Source organism: Macrotis lagotis, chromosome 4 (genome assembly GCF_037893015.1).
Source record: "Macrotis lagotis isolate mMagLag1 chromosome 4, bilby.v1.9.chrom.fasta, whole genome shotgun sequence".
Taxonomy (NCBI): domain Eukaryota; kingdom Metazoa; phylum Chordata; class Mammalia; order Peramelemorphia; family Peramelidae; genus Macrotis; species Macrotis lagotis.
This window is the reverse complement of record NC_133661.1, coordinates 70,564,193-70,591,563: the sequence shown is the minus strand read 5'-3', so window position 1 is coordinate 70,591,563 and position 27,371 is coordinate 70,564,193. Positions and strand designations below refer to the sequence as shown.

General features: G+C 37.4%; 1 protein-coding gene across 1 annotated transcript in view; it reads left to right on the top strand.

Moving 5' to 3' along the window:
• Positions 1-27,371, top strand: part of ANTXRL (ANTXR like) — a 91,050-nt gene that overhangs the window by 50,709 nt on the left and 12,970 nt on the right. The window contains exons 12-17 of the mRNA XM_074233086.1: positions 1,252-1,330; positions 4,078-4,173; positions 6,505-6,543; positions 7,473-7,571; positions 8,257-8,424; positions 11,025-11,105. Coding sequence (XP_074089187.1) covers positions 1,252-1,330; positions 4,078-4,173; positions 6,505-6,543; positions 7,473-7,571; positions 8,257-8,424; positions 11,025-11,105 — 562 coding nt within the window. The remainder of the gene's footprint in view (positions 1-1,251; positions 1,331-4,077; positions 4,174-6,504; positions 6,544-7,472; positions 7,572-8,256; positions 8,425-11,024; positions 11,106-27,371) is intronic.

The window sequence follows — 27,371 nt, the reverse complement described above, 5'->3', positions numbered from 1 at the left end:
GCCCTTTGATAGGTCATCTTTCGGGCATATCCCCCACCCTACTCCCAACACACATACACACAACACTCAGCCCTCACTTCTTTCTGTCAAAAATCCATATTGAAAATAAAAAAAAACCAGTTCTTAGCAATTCAAGTACCACTCTTTTCTTGAAGCCTTCCCTGATTTCTTGGATTTCTCAAAGCATTTTGGGTGAACATTTCTTTTATATTTGTCTGCTTGTAAGATAGTTCTTCATGTAACTGTCATATTTGCTTCTTGAAGCAGAGATTCTATCTGATCCCCAGTGACCTGAATTTTAGTAGATGCTTAACAAATTTTTGTCATGTTTTAATTTGTCAAATGTGTAGAAACAACAAAGTTAATCTTTGCTATACTTGAGTACATAAAATTTAGGATTTAACAATAACAAATGATTACTCCACTGAGAAAAATTTTGTAAATTTGTATACATATTTCTCCTGAGAATCCTAAATTAGAATGACTATTAGTCCTTAAAATATCTCCAGAAGATTAGTCTAGAGAAAACATTGAACTCTGTTTTGTTCTTCCCCCATTTCTCCCATTTCATAGATGTAAACACTTACATGAGTTCATACTATCACTGGTTTGTTATAATCCTGTGGAAACAGATGGGATGTTTCTTAATTTTTTTAAAATTCAGACTGAGCTACTCCCAATGTGGAAATGTTCTCCACTAATGCCGGTCAACAGTTCCTCTGTCTCCTATAATCTCCTATAACTGAGGTTAACCAACTTGCCCAAATGGCCACTACAGGCAGTGTATGTGAGTCACACCTCAAACTAGCCCTTCCTGAATCTAAGGTCACCACTTTCTCACTATACTGTGCTGTGTCTCAAATGGACATCAGTAATGTCTTTTGAAATGTGAAATAATCCTGATCAATGACCTTGAAGGGAGACAGGTGCAGAGAAGGCAAGGGTTGAATCTTGATAGGGTTATCATGAGCATTTCTTGCATGTCTTTCCTGTGAAGCCAGAAATCTACTTTCCCAGTGTTTAGGCATGGTGTACCCACAGGTAATCAAAAATGTTTTATAAATTAATAATAAAGACATGATTCAGTTCTGTTCAGTCAGCTAACTTGTGGTGAACCCAACACCCTCAAGAACACCACGGATCAGTCTTTAACAAGACTGGGTATGATATCCTGGCAAGAGAGTGGTCTCAGGGGAACTGTGGGAATATGCAGATATTGCCGCTTGTGATGATTGTCTCTCTCTGCTCTAGGGTGGTTTTTCTCCAAGTCAGCATGAACAAGGGACTCACCTTCATCTCCAGCTCCGTTAGTATCACCAGCACCAAATGTGTGAGTATTAAGAATATGATTTTGTAGATTAGAGAGAATAATCCAGAAAGATTCATGAGGCAGCTTAATTTTTCTTTCTAGAATGTTTGTGTCTTAGTTGTAACAGTGCCAACACCACCACTACCATTCCAGCTAGAAGAAAGAAGTAAAGTGTTATCCCCACTGTAGACACAAAGACACAACCAAAAAGAAAAAGAAAAAAGCAACATAAGATTTACAGTCTTGGGACTTGTGTTCAAATTCCATTCCTTCTACTTATTATCTTTGTGACCTTGACAGGCTAAGATAGTATCCCAAGGTATTATCTTTAGAGTGAGACCTGTGGTTAAAAACACAAGCCTCCTTCTGTCTGATAGCTGCGTCACATGAAAACTCTTTTAATGGAAAATATGCATGAAAACGAGCCTATCTGAATAAGGTCAGCTTCTTTCCTTTCCCAGTCTTCCACCTCTCCATCCTGTCCTAGAAAAAATAAGACTGGCACAAGGGCAGGTGACAAAGGGGAGGTGTTTTTACATTAGTCTAAGTTGCCTTCAGTGGCAAGGGGGAGATAAGATAGAGCAGCTAGTGGAGGGAGAGTCAGGCTGGGAATCAGAAAGACTTGAGTTCAAATTTGACCTTAGATATTAGCTGAGTGACCCTCAACAAGTTGCTTAAGCCCAATTGCCTCCCCCCCCAAAAAAAGGGATTGACACATAGGAATTTTTTTTAATTAATGATTGGACTCCAGGACATTTGCTACAACATGATAATGATTTTCAATCAGGTTTCTAGTAGGGGTGAGTGTTGTTGATTGTGAGTGAAAGATAGAACTAAGGCTCTATGAAGCTTGAGCACAAGAGAATTTTTACAAATTACTCTCAGCAAGGAAGGACCATTGATATGGCTTCTTTCTGGAGAATGAATGATGAGGCACCTTGAAAGACAAAGTTTAGTGCAGTATGGCTGGTAGGGGAGGGAGGGTACCTTAGTTGTGCATCCCTAATTCTCAGGTCTTTAGCTGTCAGTTCAGGTGCTTAATCAACTCATTCAGTAAGAGGATCAGGCCAGGGCTCATGTGAATCCAGGTGTGTTCCAACCTGTTCAGTCTTGTTCCACTAAGCACTTTCCTTCTCATTTGCAGATTTCTGCAGTTTCCCTTTCTTCTCCTGTTTTCTTCTCTTTGATTTCCCAGCTCTAGCTCTCATCTGACTCTCTGAAGTAAGTTTTCTCCCTGAAGTAAGTTTTCTCCCTTCTCTTATTCTCTCCAAAGTTCATTTTTTTCTCTATCAAATTCACAGATAGGGCTAGAGTCCCCTTTCATATTGAATTTGATCTCTGAAGGGGCATCACTTGGGGTAGGGGTGGGAGGCAGCTGGTAGAGAATCAATCTTTTCTGCAAACTCTTAAAAACAGGATTATATGTGCTTTCAATGTATGGGAAATTTGGACAGGAAGAAAAGGCATGCCTAAGAAGGGAGTACTGTATCTGCTCAATTAGCTTTTTCTTGATTCTGGTACCAACTTGCACAGTATAACCACTATTTACTTAATCTTCTCCATTTAAGGGAAAGTATGTGGGAATGACTCCATGATCACTTGTCCCTGCATATCCCTACCCATCAGCAAAATTAGCTTGCCATAGTTTTTTACAAGTTATTTTGCACTTTTCCTAATGTGAATCCAACCAAACTGATTTCTACCTTTCTCTCTCTTTTTGTTTTAATGTGGAGCAAAGTGAACCTTGGGAATTCCTCTCCCACATTCTCTGCTAGCTTTCCTATTCAGAATCAGCTTAATTTTTCTATCAGGTGTGAGGATTTTTCCTCCTCTTTTTAGTTCTTTCTCATATTTTTCTATTTTTCAGTTCTTGGAACATGTTGATGCTTACCATAAGTAGGGGAGCTAATATTCCTACATGAAGTGGAAAGTTAGACTAAATGATTTCCAAGATCCCTCTTAACCGAAACCCTGAAATTGAGAAGAGGCAGAATAGTTCAGTGAATAGGGCACTAGATTTGGAGTCAAGGAGACATTGGCTCAAAACATGCCTTATATGTTAGCTGTGTGACACCTAGCTTCTCAATGGAAGGAATACTGAATGTGGAAACAAAGAGACCTGGGTTGAATTCTTTATGCCATTGCTTGACCTTAGACAAGTCATTGAACCCCTGAATCTTTGTTTCCTTATTTGTAAAATGAGGATATGTATCTTAGAGGGTTTTTGAGAAAAACCTTCTTCATTAACTTTAAAGCACTTTAAAAGTGTTAACTATTGTTATTATTTATATAACACTCTCCTCTTATTGTGTTGGTGACCTGCTCAATGTAATATCAATCCACAAAAAATTTCCATAAACTAACTTATGGCCTACTCATGAGACTCCCAGATTTTTTAATTGGCTGATTTTAGGATTCTATGGAGGTGAAAGAGTTAGGGTAAGGATTATTAGATCTAAATGAATTGTGATTCAATGACACTATAGTTGCTCCTGGGAGGCTATTATAATAAAATATACTTATTTTGGTGTTCATTCAGGCATAGTGGAGGTGCTTATTACAGAAAAAAATGAGAAATTTTTAACAACCCCCTTTGATGGGGGAAATTATGGTAATCCTTGGCATCCTATTGATGAATGGTAAAATTAAATGAAGCAGAGATGACCCATCATTCTGTCTGTTATGCTTTTGGTCTATTTCTGTGACATCTCCTGCATTAGACCTTTTGACAATCAGGGAAGTGATCTGGATATTTCCTTTGTTTGCAGCTCAGTGGAACAATTCTTTTCATTGCCCTGTTGGTTCTGTTTCTGTTGTTGGCCTTGGCTCTTCTCTGGTGGTTCTGGCCTCTTTGCTGCACAGTGGTAAGTACTCATTTGCCACGAAAATGTCCTTAGATACATAGAAAAATACATGCAAGATGAGTGACGGAACCTAGCTTTTCTGCTCTTCCCAGGTTCCATCCCTGCATCTCTCTCTCCTCCCTCTTCTTCCCCTCCCATGCAATCCTTCCAATTCCCTCAATGATGAAGGCAGACACACAGGCTTGATAGAGGATAGCTAAGGTATAACTCTGACATTTCTCACTATCCTCTCTAGGATAAATAGAAATAACATTGTAAATGATGACTAGATTCCTAGGCCAGCCTACAATAGTCCACTTTATTTATAATGTACCTGTTGTACCATATGTTTGAAATAATTTGGGAGAAAGAAGTGTGGCCTAATAGATGTTATATGGGAAAGAAGCTAGTTATAGATGTCGACATAGACACATGTGCACACACAGAGTGGGTGTGGGGGTTATAGTCATGATTTTTCTTGATTATAAAATTCTACATTAATAAGACAAGGAAGTTTCTGAACAAAGTAGCTTACAACCCAGATATGTAAACTTAAAGGAAAGTATCTTTTTAAAAAATTATTTATCTGAGCAGGGTAGATTTTTTTTGCCATTGTTTTTGTTATTAACCAAAAATAAAACTTAAGAGATCTAGGTTGAACACTTAGCCCTAGTGTTTGCTAGCTATGCGTCCTTGCACCAATAACTTGAGCTTCCTGACACTCAGCTTCTTCATCTATAAAATAGAATAAGATTTCTTATACTTCCTCCTTCACAGGGATGTTGTAATAAAGCCTTTTATAGTGCTTAAAATACTATTATATCATATTATATAAGTTATTAACAATAATTTCACTGGTTTTCATTGAAAACATATGACTTATGAGGTATGTAACATGCTTACTAGTCATCTAGGGGCTAGCCTGAGAATCTAAGTAGCATTTGCAGTGTTATTTATCTGAGACAATTTGTTCAGAATTCTAAATCTCTGAGTAATTTTTTTAGTTCAATTTGTTTACAAGTTGGAGATTTCTGATTAAATCAGAAAACTGGATGAATCAGAATAATTCAAAAGATTGAATGAGCAGAAAATTACCCTATGCTTGTTTTGACAGCCTACTCCATTAGAAGATTCAGAATATTTGACAATTCTAAAGGGGAAGAAAGGAAGGAAGGAAGGAAGGAAGGAAGGAAGGAAGGAAGGAAGGAAGGAAAAGAAACTGAAAGACACTACCTGTCCTCAAGGAGGTTGCATTCTAATGTAGGAAAACAACAAAAAAGGACTTGAAAGGGGAAGAAATAGAGATAAAGACATTGTTCACTGGGACATGGTTTATAAGTTCAGAAGTCTGAAATAGGTCTAGAAGGGAAATGAAGTATGACCTGAACCTCTCCACAAAAATAGTGACTCCAGAAGGAACTCACCAATAGAAGGGAGAAAACTTTGCAAAGGGATGTTCCAGGTTGAAAAAACCATAGGAATGATTGGATGTTCCAGGGCAAAGAAATCCTTAGTGCTATAGGAAGTTCTCGGATAATATAATGGAAGTAACATGATTTCAAATTCAGGAAAACTCAGGATCTAAGGTCAATAGAAGAGAGAGACAGAGATAGAGCCCATTTATAAAGTGTTTACTATTTTCCAGATTATATGCTAAATATTTGATATATAAATGATAAGCAAAATAGTTAATGCCTTCAAGAAGTTTACATTCTAATCATAAAAGAAAATACCTACTAATGAACTTGAAAGTGTAGGGAGAAATGGGTGATGTAAAGATGGACAGAAAGTGTCATGATAACCTAGTCCCAGGCAAAATGAGGCAAAAAAATCTCCCTTTGCAGAGCCTGGCATCCCAGGGGCAGAGTCCAAGGTTTTGGTTGAGGATAAAAGGGTTCGTACAGTCACACATGACTGAATGATCAAACAACAATAAAAAAGGGAAGTATGGCAGTGTCTTCTCAGAGCTAACACTGAGGATAGTGCTTGTTTCTTCATGTTCCTTTCACCTCTTTGCAATAAATAACAGTTAAGGAAGTTGGATACCCTGGAATTGATAAGTGGGAAATATTTCCTTTAAAGAATATAAGTGGAGGACAGCTAGGTGGCACAGTGGATAGAGCATTGACCCTGGAATCAGGAGGATGTGAATTCAAATGTGGCCTCAGATATTTAATACTTAACTGTGTGACTTTGGGCAGGTCACTTAACCCCAATGCCTTGCAAAAAAACAAGCAAAAAGGAATATAAATGAGTCAGTTTAAGGAAAAGTCTTTTTGCTTCCTGCCTTCCACAACAGGCTAAGAGGGTGCCCATGAAATGCACTTAAAAACTGTTTTGTATCTATTCTAGGTGATTAAAGAACCACCCCCACCTCCACCCCCACCAGCAGTAAGTATTATTGATCCTAACTTTAACAGCATACAAAATTTAACTTATAAGAAAAGTGATTCCCTTTATTTCTTATTTCTGAACAAGTGGCAAGACAAGGGTAGAAGGGCAAGGTCAGCAGAGTCAGGGACTTTGATAAAGTTTAGAATTGAACCATCTACCTCTCAAACCAAATTCTGTGCCTTTCCTAGCAACTTGCTAATTCTTGGGTTGCCTGTATTAGGCAACTTCAAAACTATCTACTGAAATAAATAAGGATTTTGAAAGTTCAATAAGCAATGTCCTGCTGTTGAAATGACTGCACACAGTGGTCGCAAGAACCATGAATGAGTGTTCCTGTCCCTCACTCTCATAGCTAATCAATGATTTCATTGAGTGAGCTTGCAGTTTCACTTGTTCTGCTACAAGGCTACTCCTGTCTCGTGCACAATTCATTCCCACGGTGTGGCCGTCTGTGCCTTCCCAAGCAAATTGTGCTCATGAATCTTTTATACAGAGTGGATATAAATAAAGGTGGCCTGGAGAGAGAAGAAGAGGGGACACCATGATGCTTGCAGGCTTCTCAGGGAAGAGCCACAGCTGTGAAAACAATAGGGTTTTGTTTGCTGTTAGCTTGTGAATACACCATGCTGAGGCCAACCAATCTGGAGACGCCATGAGACTTGGCATCATCCAAGAGAGTTTATATCACCTGGCAAGTCCCTGACAAGTATATAGCTACTATTTGACTTCCTAGGACTCCAGCTTCTATTGTATATATTTTATCTGTACATCACCTTTTGCTTGTTAGCTTTAGACTCCCCCTTTAGACTCTGAGCTCCTTGTAAGCAGGACCTATCTTTTTTACCTTATTTACAACCTCAGTCTTATACAAAGTCCTTGGCACTTGGTGGGCACCTAATAAATGCTTTATGACTTGACTTGACTAGGACTCAGATGAAGAAGATGGATTGCCCAAGAAAAAGTGGCCTACTGTGGATGCTTCTTATTATGGTGGCCGAGGAGTTGGAGGGATTAAAAGAATGGAGGTGAGATGTTTACAATCTGTTCAATAACCTTGACCAGGGAAAAAGAAAATCAGAACTCATAGGAGATACATAAGACATGTCTCATTTACTGTTGTTATTAATTAGATGTATTGGATCTTTGGTGTCATTAATTAGGGACTGGGAGGCAGAACATGTTTTTAGGACACTCACTATCTTTAATTTATGGTGTCAAAAAATAGCTCAAGGCCTAGTTTCCAACCTTACCCGTATTTGATCAGAGTTTTCAGTGATTTCAACAGATTCCTTCTGTGAAGTCAATAGTATTTCTAGTAGACTTTCTGGAATTTCTGAAAGTTGAGGGCTGGTCCATTTCTATTAAATTCCAAGACTTTCCTCATGAGAAAGTTTATAAAGATGATGTCATCAGGTTAGGGAATGTCTTGGATTTCAAACTACCAGACTAACACTTGACAAAAAAGGAAATATTGAGTCAGACATATCAGGCCTGTCCTCTCTCAGACTGAAAAATGAAAAGGAAAAATCCTATCTATCTGATCTATTTACAAAATGATTTGGCAAAAAAACTGAAAATAAATAGATTCTCAAGTTTCCAGGCAAAGGGATTAAAGGAACAGGCCCTCAAGAAGATTGTGAACAACTTTGTGAAAAAGAACTTGGGCTGTCAATGTTTTCAGATGTGATTTTTTTTTTTGTCCTGTGTCAGGTGAGATGGGGAGACAAAGGTTCTACAGAGGAAGGGGCCAAACTAGAAAAACCCAAAAATGCTGTCATCAAATTACCAGAGCAAGAATTTGAACCATGGGAGCCTAAACCAAAGAAGCACAGCAGGAAAGAGCTTCCTTCACAGAGAAAATGGTACACTCCCATCAAGGTAAGATCACTGTGGGATATGGGTTGAGTGTATAATTATAGAAAGGAAACTGATCTATGGACAGTACTCATCCCTAGATTCTCCATTTAAAAGGCTTTTAGGATTTAGAAGGCCTTAGAGGTCATGTAATTCTAGCATTTAATTTTACAGATGAGGAAACTGAGACTCAGAGGGGTCCCAAGGTCTCCTAGTTTATAAATTCAATCATGGATCACAGTTTTACAACCAAAAAAGACAATAAAGGTTATCTAGTCCAAGACTATTTTATAGATAAGGAATCTGAAATCCAGAGAGACGAAATTACTTTATCAAGTCATACAATAAGGGATAAAGGTAGGACCCAAACAAGTCATCTGACTTCAGAATCAATTCCTTTTTTACCATCCTACCTCCATTGTGAAGTAGCTTGCCATAGTTTATAGTTCTCTCATTAACTTGTCATTAATATACTCAAGACCCCATCAAACTAATTTGTTCTTTCCCCAACCATGACAGCAATTCTGTCTTTGGTCCAAGACTGTTTCTTCCCTGGTAGATCAGGTAATTTGCAACTGAAGAATCAAATCAAAAGCCTTCCTATTCAGATTCAGATGGATGCTAATTCTAATTTTAAAATATTTATTGGGTATTGACTGTGCACTTCTTCTCATTGTTGTTTGTCCTTCATTCTCAAAGAGGACCATGACATCAGGAAGGCACTTCCATGACATGCAAATGAATTGGATTTAAATGAGGGAAAACCATGCTTATTTACCAGTTTCACCATCTCCTCCAGAACCATCTGGGTCCAGCAAGATATAGATCAGTAGAATTGGGAATGGCCCTCGATGCTATCTTGACTATATTCTGACTGTATTGATTATGCTACATGGTAGTGATATCAAGTTCTTTCCCTCAAGGAGTTCATAAGTCAGAAAAATAATTCACAGTCTCTGTGTGTCCACAATATAGAGGAGCAAAGTCATCTAGAAAACCAGAGAATTGACCCTAAAGGATGTACATGTTCACCCTCAGCATACTCTAATCTCTAAGAGCTGAGGTTACAAATACAAAAACAAAATAGTCCCTGTCCTCAAGGAGTTTACATTCTTCCCATTTAGAATATAAACTAAATGGGAAGAGACAACTTGTATAGGGGAACGATAGCCAGCAAAAAGTGCTTTATTCTGGGAAGGCATAGTAATAATGAAAACCAGAGATGTCTCACCTCCAAAGTATATAACTTTGGTTGCTAGGCTCTGCATATCTCTGCACATAGAGAAAGGAGACATTTTCTTCTATATCAATGGCTGAAAAAACATGGAGGACACCCATCCCTACCTACAGGACACAATATAATCTGTATTCAAAAAAAGAACTGGGGTCCATTCCAAAGGTCTCTGGCATAACTAGAGGAGGAAAAACAACAAGGCAAGAAGCATTTATTTAGCTTTTATATGGGCTAGATGCTGAGCTGAGTAAAGGGTTATATAAATACAAATAAAAATAAAAATAAATCTAGCCCTGCCTTCAGGAAATTTACATTCTGATGGGACAGGACAACACACAAAGAGAGAAATAATAGGAGCAGGGAGGTTTTGAGAAGGGAATATGCCCAAGAAAGAGCACAGCAACAAGATTGAGTCAACAGCACAGCTTAGAGATAAATAAAACATGAATGGCCTGGACCCTTAAATGGAGGCCCCAGAAGAATTCATCAAAATGAGAAGGTGACCCATGTGGTAGAGAGATGTCCCTAGGTGAGAAGGGCCCAGGACAAAATCTCACAATGAAATAATAGCTTTACCAACCCTTTGGCTGGACAACTGTTTCTTGATTTGACTTTGTCTGAAATAACCTACCTCCACTATCTAAATGGTACCATTCTGGAGAGACAGCTAAAGCAACAATGATATCCTGAAGTCTCATAGTGTGGATCAGCACAAGATGTATAAGAGTTAGGAATAACAGCAGTTTGATTCCCTTTGTCTCCCAAGTAGCTATAATAAATTTAGAATGAATATACCTTTATCATGACTTCCCAAACTCTTGTATTTGGGCACTTAAGTCAATAAGAGAGACTTTGGGGGGCTCTTCATTCCACTTCAGTTTATATAGTGCTCAATCAGAAGACCTGCATTTTAATCCTATCCCTATCATTCACTATCTCTGTGACTTTGAGCCTCAGTTTGCTCTTATGAAAAGGAAGGCATTAGAATAGATGGCTATAGATGCTACTCTTACCTCAGAATCATTGATCCTATTATAAATGATCACTTCCTTTTCCCTCTTGACTTACAGCATTTAATCTTTCCATCATCTTTAGGACCTCAAGTTCTCGTTTCCTTCAGACAGCCCCAGTCTCTGCAGAATTTTTACTCTCCCTTACCATCAGCCTTGATGTTAAATCTTGATCTTTATCCCAAGCCCCATCCCCCCCCCATGCCAAGCAAAATATATTTCATCTGAGATGAGACATAGTCTTTGAGAGAAAAGTACTGGTTAGGGGATAATGTTTAAATTGTAAGCCAAACCAGTGCCACACAAAATTATGAGAAAATTACCTATGATTTAAAATCTACAAATGCTGAAAAGTAACTTGATAATGACTTTTTTTTTAGGGAAAACTGGATGCTTTGTGGGCATTGGTTCGACAAGGCTATGACCAAGTATCTCTAATGAGACCTCAGCCAGGAGACAAGGTAAGACATCACAAGTATGATCTCATGACACTTTTGTGGCCAACAAAGTCTTTTTCTTATTCCTTTAAGAATCTTTTGGAACATCTAGATCTCACAGTGGATAGAGCACTGACCCTGGAGTCAGGAAGACTGAGTTCAAATATGGCCTCAGAAACTTACTAGCTATGTGACCCTGTGTAAGTTATTTAAAGTACAAAATGGGAAGTCATATAAAATCAATCTAAAAAGATAATCTTGAGCGAGATATAAAGAGTTTTAAATGCCAAACGAACTTTTATTTTACCTAGAAGTAAAAGGCAGTCACTGAAACTTCTTAATTGGAAATATTACATGGCCCTCCTTAATGACGAAATGTCAGTTTTGGTGAATTAAAGAAAGGAGAAACTGAAAGAAGAAAGACCAGTTATGAAGCCACCCTCCAGATGAGGAGTGATGACCCGAATTATGTTGATTATATTAAGAGTAGAGAGATGATGAATGTCTGAGCTCTTAAAGAGGTAAAAATCAATAAGATCTGACAAATGATGGGATGTGTATGTAACTGAGATTGATGTATTGAGGATAATTCCTGAGTGATGCCCCTCCACAGAAATAACAAAATGTAGAGGATTGGGTAGGTTGTAGGAAAAAGATAATGAATTCTGCTCTGGGCATGTTTAGTTTGAGCTACCAATAGGATTTCTAAGAAGAGACAGTAGATATGGAGGACCAATATCCATTCATCTGTTAAATCCAAAATTGACCTAAATATGAAGGGCAATTTAACATTTTCTACTTAAATAAAAATTTAATTAATATCAAAATCAGCCTTATGAGCACTCAGAAACATTATATGGAGAATGATTATTGAATTTACTATACATAGTATATTTACAGACTTAATTACAGTTACTATTCACTTCTGAAACCTATTCCATTAGCAGTTATATGACCTTTCACCAATAAACAATAATAAGTTCCTTCCTTTTTTGGTTTCGTTGTCTTAGATGGTTGCCATTATATTAGAATGCATTTATGCTATTACTTTCTAAGACAAGTACAGAGCCTTCCAAATCTGGAATGCCACAGTGTGGCCAGTCTGAAGAGTAATATCCTATAGGAAAGCTAAAATGCAAGCCAACCATTCCTCAAGTTTCCCTAATTAGCCTACCATGAATCTAAAGGAAGATGAGTGAGCAAGTGGCATCTGTCTTTGGAAAGGAGGTTGATCTCTTTGTTCCATTATTTCCTGATAATTCTTGGAGTAAGATCAAATTCCTGAGATGTGTTCCTTGCTAAATATGAATTCTGAAATGAAATCCAAATACAGGAACTGATCCTCAGATAACTGCCCTAGTCTGAAATGAACATCTTTAAATAACAAGTCATGGAATTGGAAGTAAGAACAGCTTAGAGTGTTCTATACATGGATGATGCTTAATGAATGTTGGATGAATTGGCATTAGGCAAAATTTCTCTACTTAGGCAGACCTTTCAGTGTTGGGGATGTTTCACTGTGATCAGGTCATGTGAAAAAAGCTAAGTATACACCTACTCTGGCAGAATTTGTCATACTGATTTGAATAGAGGCAGAGTCAAATCTGAATATTAGGAAATCTGAGAATGACTTATAACCAGTGTTATTTTTCAATATACTTGCATCTATGTATACTTTTTTCTTTTAAGAAAGCAGCCTATTACAGTCCATGGATCAATGTATTAGATGCTGCTCTGTCTAGTGAGAGTTGGATTAACTGATCACAAGAGGTTATTTCTATCTTCTGATTCTATAATAAGGCTTTTATTTTCCCTGGTCATGGTTCCCTAAAAATTAGCAAAGCTAGCGATAAATTTCATATATTCTATGTAATATCTAGGAAAGTAGGTAAGAGTTTGGACTCTGCATAAGGTACAGCAGAAGTTTCCATGTCATTCCAGTTCAAAAAACTGAAAGAGGAACATCACTGGTACCAAACAGTCTTTTCACTGGTTTCCCTGAATGGGGATTCCTTGGGCAGCTGGGCTTCAGGCTTCATATTGACTTTTTAGATCTGCCTCTGGGTCCTTGAATGGGCCTTTTAGTCCCAGCTGTATTTTGATAGAAGTTACATTATAGAATCTGATTTTATCCCATGCCTTTCCCTGGCGCTACTGGTAGATTTCTGTCACCCACAACACAATGCCTCCACTATGGTCAGGGCAGCCCCGAAACATTTCCAAACAAGGATACTCAGTTACTTACATGTAAAGTGCTCCTGGGTGGTAAAGGGGGATACAAAAAAAGAACAAGACTGAGGTTAATTAAAACAGGGCAAGCCAAATAGAGGGCAAAGTCAAAGAATCAAATGTTCATCAAGGCAAGAGGAGAGAAAAGGTTTTATTGTCAAATAGTATTAGAAGCCAACCCGCCTTTATAGACAGCAAAATTAGCTTGAGTTGGCAAAGGTTGAAAAGGAAGTAATAAATGACTCCAAATCATTCTATTTTCCCAAAAGCAATTATTTGGAGCTGGGATTACAAAGAGGGAAATCAAATGGGCCAGTGCATAGGACCTTGGGTTAGGAATCAATGGTGCTGGTTTTATGCTCTACCACTAATATATTTTGTGGTGTCGATCGTCATTTAGATCTTTGAGTCTCAGCTAATCCATCCCAAATTAGCAGTTGCCATGAGGACTCATGGAAACATATTTATTTCAGTAGTTTGAGCCCTTTGGAAGAATGTTATTAGGACTTTTAGACTCAAGATATTATGATGATATATGAGTTTTAGAAGCTGCTTGTAATAGTGAAGAGAATGGCAGCATCAGAGTTGAGAAGACAGAACTGACTGTAATGACCTATAATAATGATAATAGAGATGATGATAATGCTGATAATGATAGAGATATGGACTAGACATGCCATTTCATTTATATAGGGAATTCCTAGGTAAAAAACTATCTCAATTAATGAAAGTCAGCACCTTCTAAGCAATTTACAGTCTTAGAAAGTTGTCCAAGAAACACTGAGAGATTGTGATTATAAAGAAAAACACAGTCATTTAATGTCAGAAAGAGGACTTGAACCTAAGTCTTCTTGGATCCAAATTTAACTCCCTATATAGTATGTCATAGTAGCCTCTCAACCATAATAATAACAAAAATAATAGCTAACATTTATATAGTACTTTAAGATATGCCAAGATATTTTTTAAATTTTATTTTATGTTTAATTTATGGAATAAAACAAGCATTTCCATAACATAGAATAATAAAAAGATGATTATACATGAAACTGCAAATATACTATGTACAACTTACTATTCCTTTTAACAACAGTTAGAATGTATATTTCTTTTTTACCTTTTCCCTCTTTTTTCCTTCCTCCCCACCACCTAACAGATGGCTACCATTAAACACAAATAGGTATATATGTATATATATATATATATATATATATATATATATATATACACAATATACATACATACTTCTGTTTATCATTTCTCTGGATGTAAATAATGTCTTTCTTCATATGTCTTATAGTTAATTTGGTTATTTCTGAGTCTAAATAAAATAAATTGTTCAAAATCATTCTTAAAACAATATTGCTATTACTATATACAATGTCCTCTTGGTTCTGTTCATTTTGCTCTTAATTCTTCTGTGCAACTCTTTCTGTGTATTTCTAAGATCATTGAACTTACCATTTTTAAAAGAGCAGTAGGATTCTATCACAATTATATACACAGCTTATTAAACCATTCCCCAGTTGATGGATAGCCCTGTGATTTCTAGTTATTTGCCATACAAAGAAAGCTACTATAAACATTTTAAAACACAAAAATTCTTTTCCTTTAACCCCTATCTTTGGAAATGGACCTAGCAGTGGTATTGCTGGGTCAAAGGATATATTGGGTAGTTTAATGACTCTTTAGGCATAATTCTAGATTGCTCTCTAAAATGATTGGATCATTTTGAAAAAATTATCTCATTTGATCCTCATGACAACCCATTTTATAGATAAGGAAACTAAGGCTAAGTGATAACATAACTTGCTCAGGGTCACACAGTTTAGTAAATATCTGAAGCAGGATTCAAAATCAAGCTCTATACAGAATAGTTTTTGAGATTTATAAATCGTTTCAGGGTGACTCTTTAGGAAAGGTCTTGATTGGATCCATCTACAAGACCCATTCTACTCATATCATCTGAGGGAGTTTTGCTAGTAAAAAGATTGATGGGAATATTGGTGTGAAGACAGGCAGATAAATGGAATGTGGAGAGCATTCATGAAATGAGAGAAGACACGGGACTCAGTGATTCCTGAAACCCTAATTAAATCAAGTTTCTGAGAAGACTAATCATTAGCCTTGCCTTTGAAGAGATCTGTGGTCAAAATACCAGTTATACTAAGTTCCAGCCTCAGGGGTCAGACAGTAAAGGACTATGGGGAGGAAGCAGACATCCTCCTCAGGCCACCATCATTTTAAATAAAGTAGTCATTTGTGGGATATTCTATACCCAGTTCCTGACCAACAGAGCAGTAAATAGGTGTCTTTGTGTAAACATGGCCACTTGCCCAGAGCTCTCTTGTTCGTGAACAGAGGCAGGTAAAGGACAGACCATCTTGGTTGAAGCAGTGCCAGTCTTTGCTTATGGACTATCTAAACAAAGATGAACCAGCAGCCATAGTAATATCTTAAGTATTAAAAGAAAGAGACTTTTCCATTGAAAAAAAGTTTCGCCATGATTCTTCAATTCATATTTCACCATAAAGGGAGAGTGATGACAGGGTCCTCTAAAAAGGCAGAGAATGAGGACAGCATTAAGTGATATAGTGTCTAGAAGACTGGACTTCGAGCCAGAGGTCTTGTGTCACTGACTACTTGTGTCACTTTGGGCAAGTCAATCACCCTCATCTGCAAAATGAATGGATGAGACTACGTAACTTCTGCGATCTTTTTTCACTCTACAGTTACAGTCCTAGGAACTAGGCAGTTAACTCTTTCATCACAATATTTTGCCAGCTAGTGTTGCTTAGAGAGACACTGTGCCAGAGGGTTTGCTATCCTGAAGAAGTTTGGGATCTAATTCTGAAAGTTTTTAAGGTCTTTTAATAGTGCAAGACTGAGATTACTAAAAGGTAGTATGAGCAAGTTTGTTTCTATATATAAGCAAAATATAATCTTAGTTTCAGAAAACTTTTACTTATCCCAGTGGCTGCAGCAGGATTGTTGAGTTGTTTCAGATAAATCCAACTCTTTGTGACTCCATTTGGGGTTTTCTTGGCAGTTACTAAAGTGGTTTGCCATTTCCTTCCCCAGTTCATTTTACAGATGGAGAAACCTGAGGCAAATGAAGTAAAGTGATTTACTTAGGGTCACATAGCTAGAATGTCTGAAGCCAGATTTGAATTCCGGTCCTCCTTACTCCAGGGCAAGCACTCTATCCACTGTATCATCTGGCTGCCCCACAGCAGAATTAATATTCATTATCTGACAGTATCAGTCCCACTTTTAGTGCTGCCTCTACTAAGATCCTACTCTGATGTGTTGTCAGGGCAAAAAGTTGACCCAACTTTCTTAAAGACTGTCAGTTGAATATAAACCCTGACAGATTCTACCCACCTGGTAACGTCTTGAATATGGGCTACTCCTGGATGATATATCTGCCATTCAAAGACCAGTTTGGTTGAGTTTATAGGAGCTCATCACCAAATGTATATATATTGATGACAAGTTTAGCCACAGTAACTCTCAGCTACAGAATGAGAGAAATGGGTTCTCTGTCAAGGGTGGAGGGAGTATGAGTATCCACACCAATGAAATCATAAGCCATTAGAATATTGAAGCAGCTGTCTGAAGCATTGACCCCTAAGTAAATAAGATAGCACCCTTGGATGTCCCATTCCTCAGAAGTAAAAGTCCTTCTTGATACATCTTTGGACCATTTATGATAAATACCCAATTTAGTCATTCTTCTAAGAAAGTCCTCCCTCACCTGCAGGCTCCCAGAAAATTGCCTTTGGTTCTAGTTGCTTTGTGAGTCAGAATCTTCTGTAAACTATAGCTTCAGAACCCTAGTGACATATTTACTTATACTAGTCATCCAGGTAATACACTTAGGATAAAACAAAAGTATTGAATGATATGGCACAGGAACCAAACATAAGAACAGTTTCTCCACAAGCCTTGAGTTCTGCCTTACACAAATATACATATATTCACTGGAAAGATTGAGCATGTATAAGAATCAATGGTGGAGCCCACACCTACTTAATAAATGCTATTTGAATTGAAAGAAATTCTGTGAAATAAATGGTGATAATCTTATTAATCTTCAAATTATTAGCCTACACGATATCCTCCCCCGTCTTTTGAATGGAAAAACAAAACAGAAAAAATAGAAGTAAGCTGGAAAAAAATGAAAATATAACCTTGCCCTTTCTTCTCCTTTATCAGTGATAATTTGTTTCTAAACGTCTCCTTTTTCTCATTACTGGCCAAGAATGTTCACGGTCTGAAGTGCAAAAGAAGTTCATAAAGTTAAATCATTTTTAAAGTTTGGTGTTGAGTTGAGCAAGAAAGAGGCTATGCCTCCAAAGGGCTTATTTAGTTGCTTATTTCAGCAAATCCATTGATTTCTGCACTTCAGCATATAATATCACAGGAAATTCTGAAAGGCTTGGTTGACCAAAAACCTCAGCTAAAAAAAGATCACATTTTTTTCAGCAGAACTAGTCTTGTTTACTTAAAGTTTTATAAAGTGAAAATCTCCCCTTTACCCCCTCCCCTCCTCTAATTTCTAGAAGCATTTGATTTACCAAGACTACAGCAGTGAAACCTAGGTTCTCCTTTCAAATCCCCACTCCACCCCCAAAATTGGAGCATTGCCCCATTTTGAAGAATAACTGATTCTTTTGTAACATGATGGTGGAAAATACCATTGTATTTGCAGTCAGAGGTCCTTGCCTTAAATCTTAGCTCTACCACACTTAGCTAACTGTATGTCGTCAGTTCTCTTGTATCTATATCTATAATAGAACTACTCAGTAAGCCAGACCCATTGATGTTGGAGAAAGTGTGATGTGGTGGGAAATTTTGCTTTTGCAAAGACTAAGTTCAAATCTTGGTTCATTCATTTACTTTCTGTGAACCCTGGGCAAATTGCTTAACTTCTTCAAACCTCAGTTTCTCTATCCATAACATAAGAGAACTGAATTGGACAACTTCTAACTTTGTTTTCAGTAACTGGAGAATATATTAAGATAGAGGCAGAAGACAACTAGCATTGGAGATTCTTCATAATTTAACCCCCCCCTTCTCGTCTACCTTACATCCTACTCTAGTGTTTCATAAACATTGTGGTCCTTGTTAGTTCCCAAGCATGATCCTCATACTACCATCTTGGTGATTATACTAATGTTGTTCCCACCCCCCACAATCTTCAATGCAGTCCTCAAAGTCCATATCAAATGCCACCTACCTAAAGAAATCTGGTAAGGATCCATAAATATCTTTCGATTCCATGTTTGACCTGTACCCCATCATGAGGGCAAATGACTTAACTTCTCCAAGGCCCTATCTGGATATGCTCTCCTACCTCACTGGGTTTTGATGTTGATCATGAGAAATACCTGGGCAATTATTGGCTCTGCAATAGAATAATATATTAACGTAGTGTTTTACTTGTGGTAACCAAAGTAGGTTTAGAAGATATTTCTTATCTTGAAGAAAAAGGCAATGCAAATGGAGCTCCAGAGAAGAAGGGGACAGGTGTGACCATTTCTACCCAGAAAGTGTCTAGGAAAACCAATCTCCAGGGGAAGCTTCAACCAGCATAGATACCAAGATGAGTCATACATAATTTCTAGATGTTTTTTGAAGCTTTCAAGATTTCATCAGAGAGCTCCCTGAATAGCCATACCCCTTTCTTTTGATCTCTCCCTCTTCTTTTCCATTTTCATTATTTATGCTTTTATCATCAAGAATTCCATTTTGTTAAGAATCTCTAATTCCTAGTGAATTACATTGCCTTTTATTGTCTCTGACAGAATACATTTTTTTTAAATTTTGAGCTTAATAAATGTTTGTTGTGAGACCACCTATATTCTAGGGTGCATGTCTCATTTTTTAAGTGTTCCATTTTCTTTCTATTGCAAATACAAGAATATCTTCTCCCAAGGTTACTATCATTTCCACACTGCCAAATAAAATAACTTTTCCTAATTGGTTAAAATTAAATTCTCTCTTCAGTGAAATAAAACTGTCAGTAAAAAGCATATGCTTTAAAAAAAAAAACCCTGCAGAGAAAGAAGCTGTAGAAGTGATGAAGAGCTAAAACAAAGGAGTTAAGTCTAATAAATTATGAAGCATACTGATGTCTCATGCAAAGTAATCTAATCAACATGAAAATATTAGAATAGAAGTGAGTACCAACCATTCTATCTAATCAAGGTGTTAACCATTTGGTATTTGACTTGATAGAAAGCATATTATCTAGAGGAAAAGGTCAAGATGAAGCAAATATAGTAGCACTTTCCAAACTTTCAAGACCCTTCTACTCCATGGGAGGAAGGGAAGAGAGAAACAGAAGGATGGAGAAGGAGGAGAAAGGGGATGGAAAGAAATAGAATTGGGGGAGAGAGAGAGAGAAGAGAGGGAAAAAGAGAAGAAAGGGAGAGGAGGGATAAAAAGAAAGAGAAAGGAAGGGAAGAGAGGAGAGTGACAGAAAACATAGTCCCATCTCTTGGTGTTAGAAAAGGGGGGAGAAAGGTAACTGAGAAGGCTGAGGAAGATATTTCACTCCATTTTTGGAGTTTTGGGTAGTTTTGGGTTCCTGACCCTTATTCTCTAGAGCTCTATGTATCCAGTGTCTGTGAGTCCAACAGAAATTTTTCCAAATACACACTACATTCTATTATCTGGAGTATTATGCTCTCCCAGATACAAAATGGGGCTGGGGGAGGCAATATGCTAGAATTCTCTATGAAACAAAGATCAGATTCCAAATCTATAACTGTAAAGGACAGACCACTGGCCTGTAATGTCCAGGATCCTTCATTTATTGTGATACTCGGGGGTTACAGAAGCTCTTTGAGGCTCAGATTGAGTTCCTCATTTGTAAACCTAAGATCAGAATGCTGGTGTCGGGATCTCCTTGACTCTTTGGGATTAAGCACTGTTGGAATGGGAATGGTTAGAATTACATCAATGCTCATCACAACTCACGTCTACGTAAGATTTGCAGATTTTATTTCATTTGATCCTTACAACCAGCCTGGAAGTGGGAGCTCTTATTATCCCCATGGAGCAATACTCAACAAGAACCTACTATGTGCTGGTCATTGCAGAGACAAAGACAAACATGAAAAAGGCTTTATGCTCAAGCAGATTACAAATACACACATGTATGCACATGTGCATGCAAATATGATAAAGCCATGCATGAATATGGTATATGATATAATATATGTCTCCCACTAACATTTGATACGATATAATATATAAAATAGCATGTCATGACATAATATATTGCACCTGTATATTATATGTATACATATATATTATATATACATATATGTATACATATATACATATATATGTATGCATGTATGTTGTGTGCATTGTGATTATATGGTATACTGCTACCACACATGCATGCATGTATAATATAAGTATATTGATATTTTTCTGTGCACCTACATGTTTACACATCATACACAAATATTCACATGTGTGAATGTATAAACACATACATATATATACAATATATACACATACAAGATATATATATGTGTGTGTATACACACACACACACACACACACACACACACACATATATTTATATATCATACAAAAGATAACCTAGAGGGAGAAGGGTCTAGTAACTAACAAAGATTCTTAATCTGGGATCTGCAAACTTATTTTAAAAAATTCTTTGATAATTACATTCCAAAATAATTGGTTTCCTTTGTAATTCTATCTTTTATTTCATTTAAAAAATTATTATTCTGAGAAGGGGCATGTTAGAATCCATGGGGTCACCATGAGTGACATCAACAGCAACAAATTCTGAGAAGGGGTCCTTAGCTTCATCTACTTGATAAAGGGGGCCATAATACAGAAAAAGCTGAGGGCCTGTGACCAAGGAAGACCAAGAGAGGCCTCCTGCAAGAAGGTAATCCATATCAAGAATCCCAAGAGGCAGACCTGAGGAGCAAGTGCATTCTAGAGATGGGAGACAGACTGATGTTTGAAGATCAGCCAGAAGTGTAATGTGGCTGGACTGTGGAAGGGATTAATAAGGTTCTGTCTAAAGGTAGGACTGCATCAGTTGTAAAGGGCCTTATATTCCAGCCAGTGGATTTTGATCTGATGCTTGTTTGACAGATGAGGGCCAAGGAAGACTAGAAAGGGAGGACAGACACAGTTTGTGAAGAACTTTAAACACCAGAGTTTATGTTTGATCTCCATTTTATAGATAAGGAAACCGAGATTCAAAGAAATCAATTTGTATTTCAGAAAAAACAAGAATGGCTCAAAATCTATGATTTTATGGCATACTATTAATCAAATGGAGAGGAAGGAACATTGAAAAGTGTTTTAACCTTTAAAGCAAACTAAAGTAGAAAACAAGACTGCTGCTTTCCCCATTAGTTTAATGAAGCAAAATAGAAAAATCTGGAATGACTAAAATATCGATGCTAATAATCACAATCCTTTAAGAAACATGCAAAAGCCAATCCAGTCCCTGGAAAACATGTGTCCCATCTCTTTGCATGTTCTGAACATCTCATTGCAGGGTAAACTGGGATCTCTGCAGACTTTGTCCCAGAACCAGGGGGAGGACAGATGGAGTCTGTTCCAATGGGAACATGCAGACTTCCAGTCCTGATGTGGCAAGATGGCCTAACCCTCTAGGTTATCTTTTACATGCTTTATATCCATTTTGTATGTAAATATATGTGTGTATACATATATATATATATATATTTTATACACACACATGCATATGTAGGTACACTGAATAATATATTGACATGTATATGTCTTATTCCAGAGAAAGCAGAGATGACTTTAATGAGCCATATTGTATAGAAGGGGAAGCCAGAATGGAGCTTGGCAGCAGATTTTTGGCAAATGTAGATCCCCAGCTGAACTGGTCCCAATTCAAAGGCTGGTGAATGGAGGGTGACTGCGTTTGGAAAGCAATGTTTGGCTCCTGTGTAGAGCCGGTGTCTAGGCAGCCTTGCTCAAATGGGGGATTAGTCAAAAGTCCTGTATTGAATGTGAAGGATTGCTCACAAAGTTCTCCAGGGATTAAGGATTTAATAACTAGGCTAGACAGCTGTACTTTAGAAGACCTTCAAAACAAACACACACACACACACACACACACACACACACACGATTAACAGAGGCAGGACTCTATATTATTTATACAGTAAGGACTAGATATCTAAAAAATAAAATAAAATAAAAATTTAATTCCCCGCAAACACAGTCTCTTTATCTGTAAAATGGGAGGCATCATTGATTAAGTACTTACTTTGTAAGTGTTGTGTCAGGTGCTGGAGGAATGTTAAGGGATCCCCATATAAATACAAGCAGAAAGATAGTGCCATTTATACTACATTGCTAGGGCTGGCCACAAGAAGATCTGAATTTAAATCCTGCCTCTGAAATTTACTAGGTGGGTGACTATTGGGTAGGTAACAATCTCTCTAAGCCTCAGTTTTTCTTTTATAAAATAGGATGGGAGGGAGAGTTTTGATTGGGTTCTAAGGTCCAGTTTAGCTCTATCTATTTATTATCTATATTATTGACCCTAGCTCTTATTTTTAAATGTTTTCAAAATATGAAATGGACAAACAATCATTACCATGGTTTATTCTGAAGCAAAATAATGTCCTACAGATTTTTCTGCCTTCTTTATTAAAGGATCTTACAGGAATCTATCTAGCAACCACAGTGGAATAATATTATCTTCCATATTTACAGCACCATATATTTTTCAGAACACATGCACTGACATGATCTAATTTGCATCCCACAAATGCAATATTTGGCTTGCAAACAGAAATAATACCCATTTTTCAGGTGAGGAACCTGAGACTTGGATTAAATTTACCCAAGATCAAAAGATTGTGATGGTACTAGAGCATAATCAAATTGGTATGATTATGGTCTGAATTTCTGTGGCCTATCTATCCCAGCATAATTCCTTTGATTGGAATACCCTCAGATAGAAGATGGGGAAATAATTGGTCATGGCTCATAGGTTTAGAGATGAGTAGGACCTTAAAGGACATTGACTCCAACCCTCTAGTTTTACAGATAAAGAATCTAAGTACAGAAAAGTTATCTTGCCTAACTATATATATATATATATATATATATATATATATATATATATATACATATACATATATATATATGTATATAAAATTAAAGAAGGGAGAAAATTGGTAGGAAATTGCTTTGCTTCAGAATAACCCATCTTAATATGTTTTTTTAATTTCACTTTCAGATTCATTATATATGAAGGAGAGTTGGTAATGTAGATCATAAATCATAGACTGGAAGGGGCCTTAGGAAACATCTAACCAAATGTGGAAGTCTAGGAGGTAAGATTCTCCTGACTCCACATCCAGGGATCTGACCACCTATCTCTCAATCCAGACACAGCTAATGCAGAGGCATGTCCATACAACCTCAGTCTCTTGTAGAAGGGAACAAAGATCACCAAAGCATGCCAGCTGCAGCCGTGAGAAGAGATTTAAAGCCAAGTCAAACTCTTAGCTCAGCCCTCAAACCCAGACCTCTGACTAAGGCAAGGGTTCTTAACATTTTTGTGTGACATAGATCCCCTTCTTTGTCTATTAAAAACTTAATACCTCTTCTCAGAACACTGCTTTGTTGCCTACATTTCTAATTGGAGGAAATGTTAAATTTCAGTTAGAAGATGTAATTCTTTTCCCCATCCAAGTTCATAACCTTGCAGAAATCTATCCACAGTTTAAGAACCCCCAGCCTAGTCTATGGTTTAACCAAGAAGTCTGGGGTTTGATGTGCTCAGGTTGAAGCTATTGTCAAGGGCTTAGGCCAAGAAAGGGAAGAATGGGAGGTATTTGCAACACCTGTGTTTCAGAAATCTGTTGGGAAAATGATATAACAAGGGATGACAGAAAGAGGAAAGTCAACAAAGGGAAAGAAAAAAATTACCTGAATTGAATAATAAGACATAACTCTGGGGTGCTCAGCTCCCATTGAGTTAGACAGTGAATGACAGGGGTGCCTGGGAAAGTGGAACAGAGGGTTTTCTTAGTAGAAGTCATAGTGAAACCAAAGAGAATTGGATGTGGACAGAGCAGCTAGTGTTGCTCTGGAAACTGGCTCTTATTATCAACTTTAGATGGGGAATGGGCAACCGGCACCATCCAGCAAGAGATGTCATAGCTCTCACTGTGGAACAGGGGAAAGAGATCAGGTCTGAGAATCAGACTTGGGTTCAAATCCTGCTTCTGACCTTTACTGCCTGTGTGACCTTGGGTGAGCTCCTTAACTCCCAGACTTCAGTTTCCTCATCTGGAAAACAAAGGGGTAAAAATAAATGCCCCCACACACACATCCCCAGATCCCTTTCAGCTAGAATCTGTGAACTATCTCACACTTTTCCTTGTGTTTAAAAGCTGGTTGGGGAGATTCCAAATAGATATTCAATATTTGGAGGAAAGAACAATGTTCTTTGAATCCTGTCTGGGCTCAGAGGTCCAGTAGACCATAACCCTGGATCTGAAGTGAAAAAGATATGAGTTCAAATCCAATCCCAGACACTTCCTAGCTGTGTGATCCCAGGCAAGTCACTCAACCTCAGTTTTTTCAACTGTATAATAGAGATATTTTCAGTATTAAATTAATTTAAATTAAATTTGTAAATTATATATGATATATATACATAATAAATCAATTAAATGAAAAGTAGTTATTAAAATACTTATTTCTCAATGATCAAATGAAATATTTGCAAAGAAATTAACAGTATCTAGCTTAATGTATGAGCTTAATTAATGTTTCCTGTCTTCCCACTTATGCAATTTTGACTGACCTTTAATATGAGCTATGTTAGAGAGCACATACATTTTTGGGAAATGTGGCTTTTTAGAAATTGTTTCAACCACAAGGAAAGACCCCAAAAGCTAAGAAAGTTTCCCAGGTAAACCTAATAGGAAGGGAAATTAATTTTTAAGTTTTGGAGAACTTAAAGAAATCTGACATTTCCCCTTTATTTAATAGGTAAAATTATTATTTATTGAATGCTCCCCTGAACAGAAAATACATAAAGAGTATTCTCCACTAAAAGCACACAATCTTAGGGTCACATGGAAAATACAAATATGGTAAGTGTACAGGCAGACATGCACATGCATGCAAGTGTATGCAAACACGTGTGTGTGTGTGTGTGTGTGTATAGACAACACATTGTAGTGTGGCAGAAAACAATGAATTTGAAATTAGAGGATGCTGGATTCAATTATAACACTCACAATAGTCAAAACCATCCAGAGGTAATTCAAGTTGAATGATTGTTTCTGAGCAACAATGGGAAGGGAAACTACTTGATGGAGTAGACCAATAACTGGATTAGAATTAGAAAGACCTGGGTTCAAGTACCACCTTTGTCTTTGTGACCCCCGACACAAGACTTAACTCTCAGGTCTCCCATCAATTGGCAGAGTTACAGAGGAACTGACCTGCATTTGAAGGGAATGTTCTTTACCTGGTATTCCTCACACCAATGAATCACAGATCCAATAAAAAGATGGTGGGGAATAGGAATTTGTTGTCTCTAATTCTTAGTGACCCCTTTTGAGATTTTCTCAGCAATGATACTGGGGTGGTTTGCCATTTCCTTCTCCAGCTTATTTTACAGATGAGGAAATCGAGGCAAACAGAAGTGAAGTTACTTGACCAATGCCACATAGCTAATAAGTATCTGAGGCCAGATTTAAGCTCAAGAAAATTGAGTCTTCCTGACTCCAAGCCCAATACTATTCACTGTATCCACCCACTGCTGGAGAAGGGAATACAATTGCCAAAACCTCTTCAGATCATCAGTTGGAAGCAATCTTGGAACCCAAAGATCCAATCTTCCCCTTCCTATCTATTTTAAAGATGAAGAAACAGGAAGACAAAGGTCGAGTGACATGTTAATGGTCACACAGCCAATAAGCTAATAAGCAGGATTTGAACCCAAGGAGAAGGAAATGGCAGACCACACTCTAGTATCCTAGCTATAAAACGCCCAAATGTGTCATGAAGAGCCAGACAAAGCTGAAAGACAATTGAACAGAACAGCTTTCTGACTCGACCTCAATCAAACAAACCTTCTCCTTTCATATGGGTGGCATCATTGTGCTCACCATCTCTTGCCAGAAATGATAAGGATTGAGAGAGGGTTATCAACTTTGAAATTCAGGGTCACTTAAACTAGCCCTTGAAGGGAGTTAGCAGTTCCAAGAGGCAGAGATAAGGAGGTACATTTGAGGTTCAGAAAATAGTCTGTGCCAAAATCCAGAGGGAATAAATGGAATAATAGAATGTTCTTTAGGGGGGAATAGTAAGTAGGTGGGTTTAATTAAAGGTCAAGTGAGTAATGGGGAGTGATGTGTAATCAACCTGGGAAGCAAGGCTGGAGCCAGATCATGAAGGGCTTTAAATTACAAAGAAGTCCTGCAAAGCCCCAGAAACTTTTTGAACCTAGAATGTATTCTCTCCTTCCTTTGACCTTTTAGAATCCTTATCTTCCAGGTTTAGTTCAAGTGTCTCATCCCATAGGAACCCTTTCTTAATCCACATTTGCAAAAACTCTCTTTTCTCCTGCTATCTTATATTTACTTAACTGTATTTGCTTTACCTCCTCCAGTAAAATGTAATCCCTTTGAGGACAGAGACCATTTTTCTTCCATAATTTCTTTGAATGCATCAAATTCCTTGCACAATAGTAACTAGGTAATAAATATTTGCTGAGTTGACATTTTGTTGGATTGAAATGCAGCAGCTGTATCTGTTTTCTATCTCTTTTGTTCCTCCATGGGTTGGATTTTTGTTTTGTTTTGGATGGTTGGTTGGTTTTACCCCATGTTAGCTTTGGCTTAAAAATATCTGATACTTACACCTGGGAAAATTGACTTCATGAGTCTCCATCTGGCAATTTGCCTTGGTCGTCAAGAAGCTGTTGAGTGGCTCTACTCCTTCATGAGTAAGCATCATTCTGCATACAGCTGGCTCAATTAAATTAAA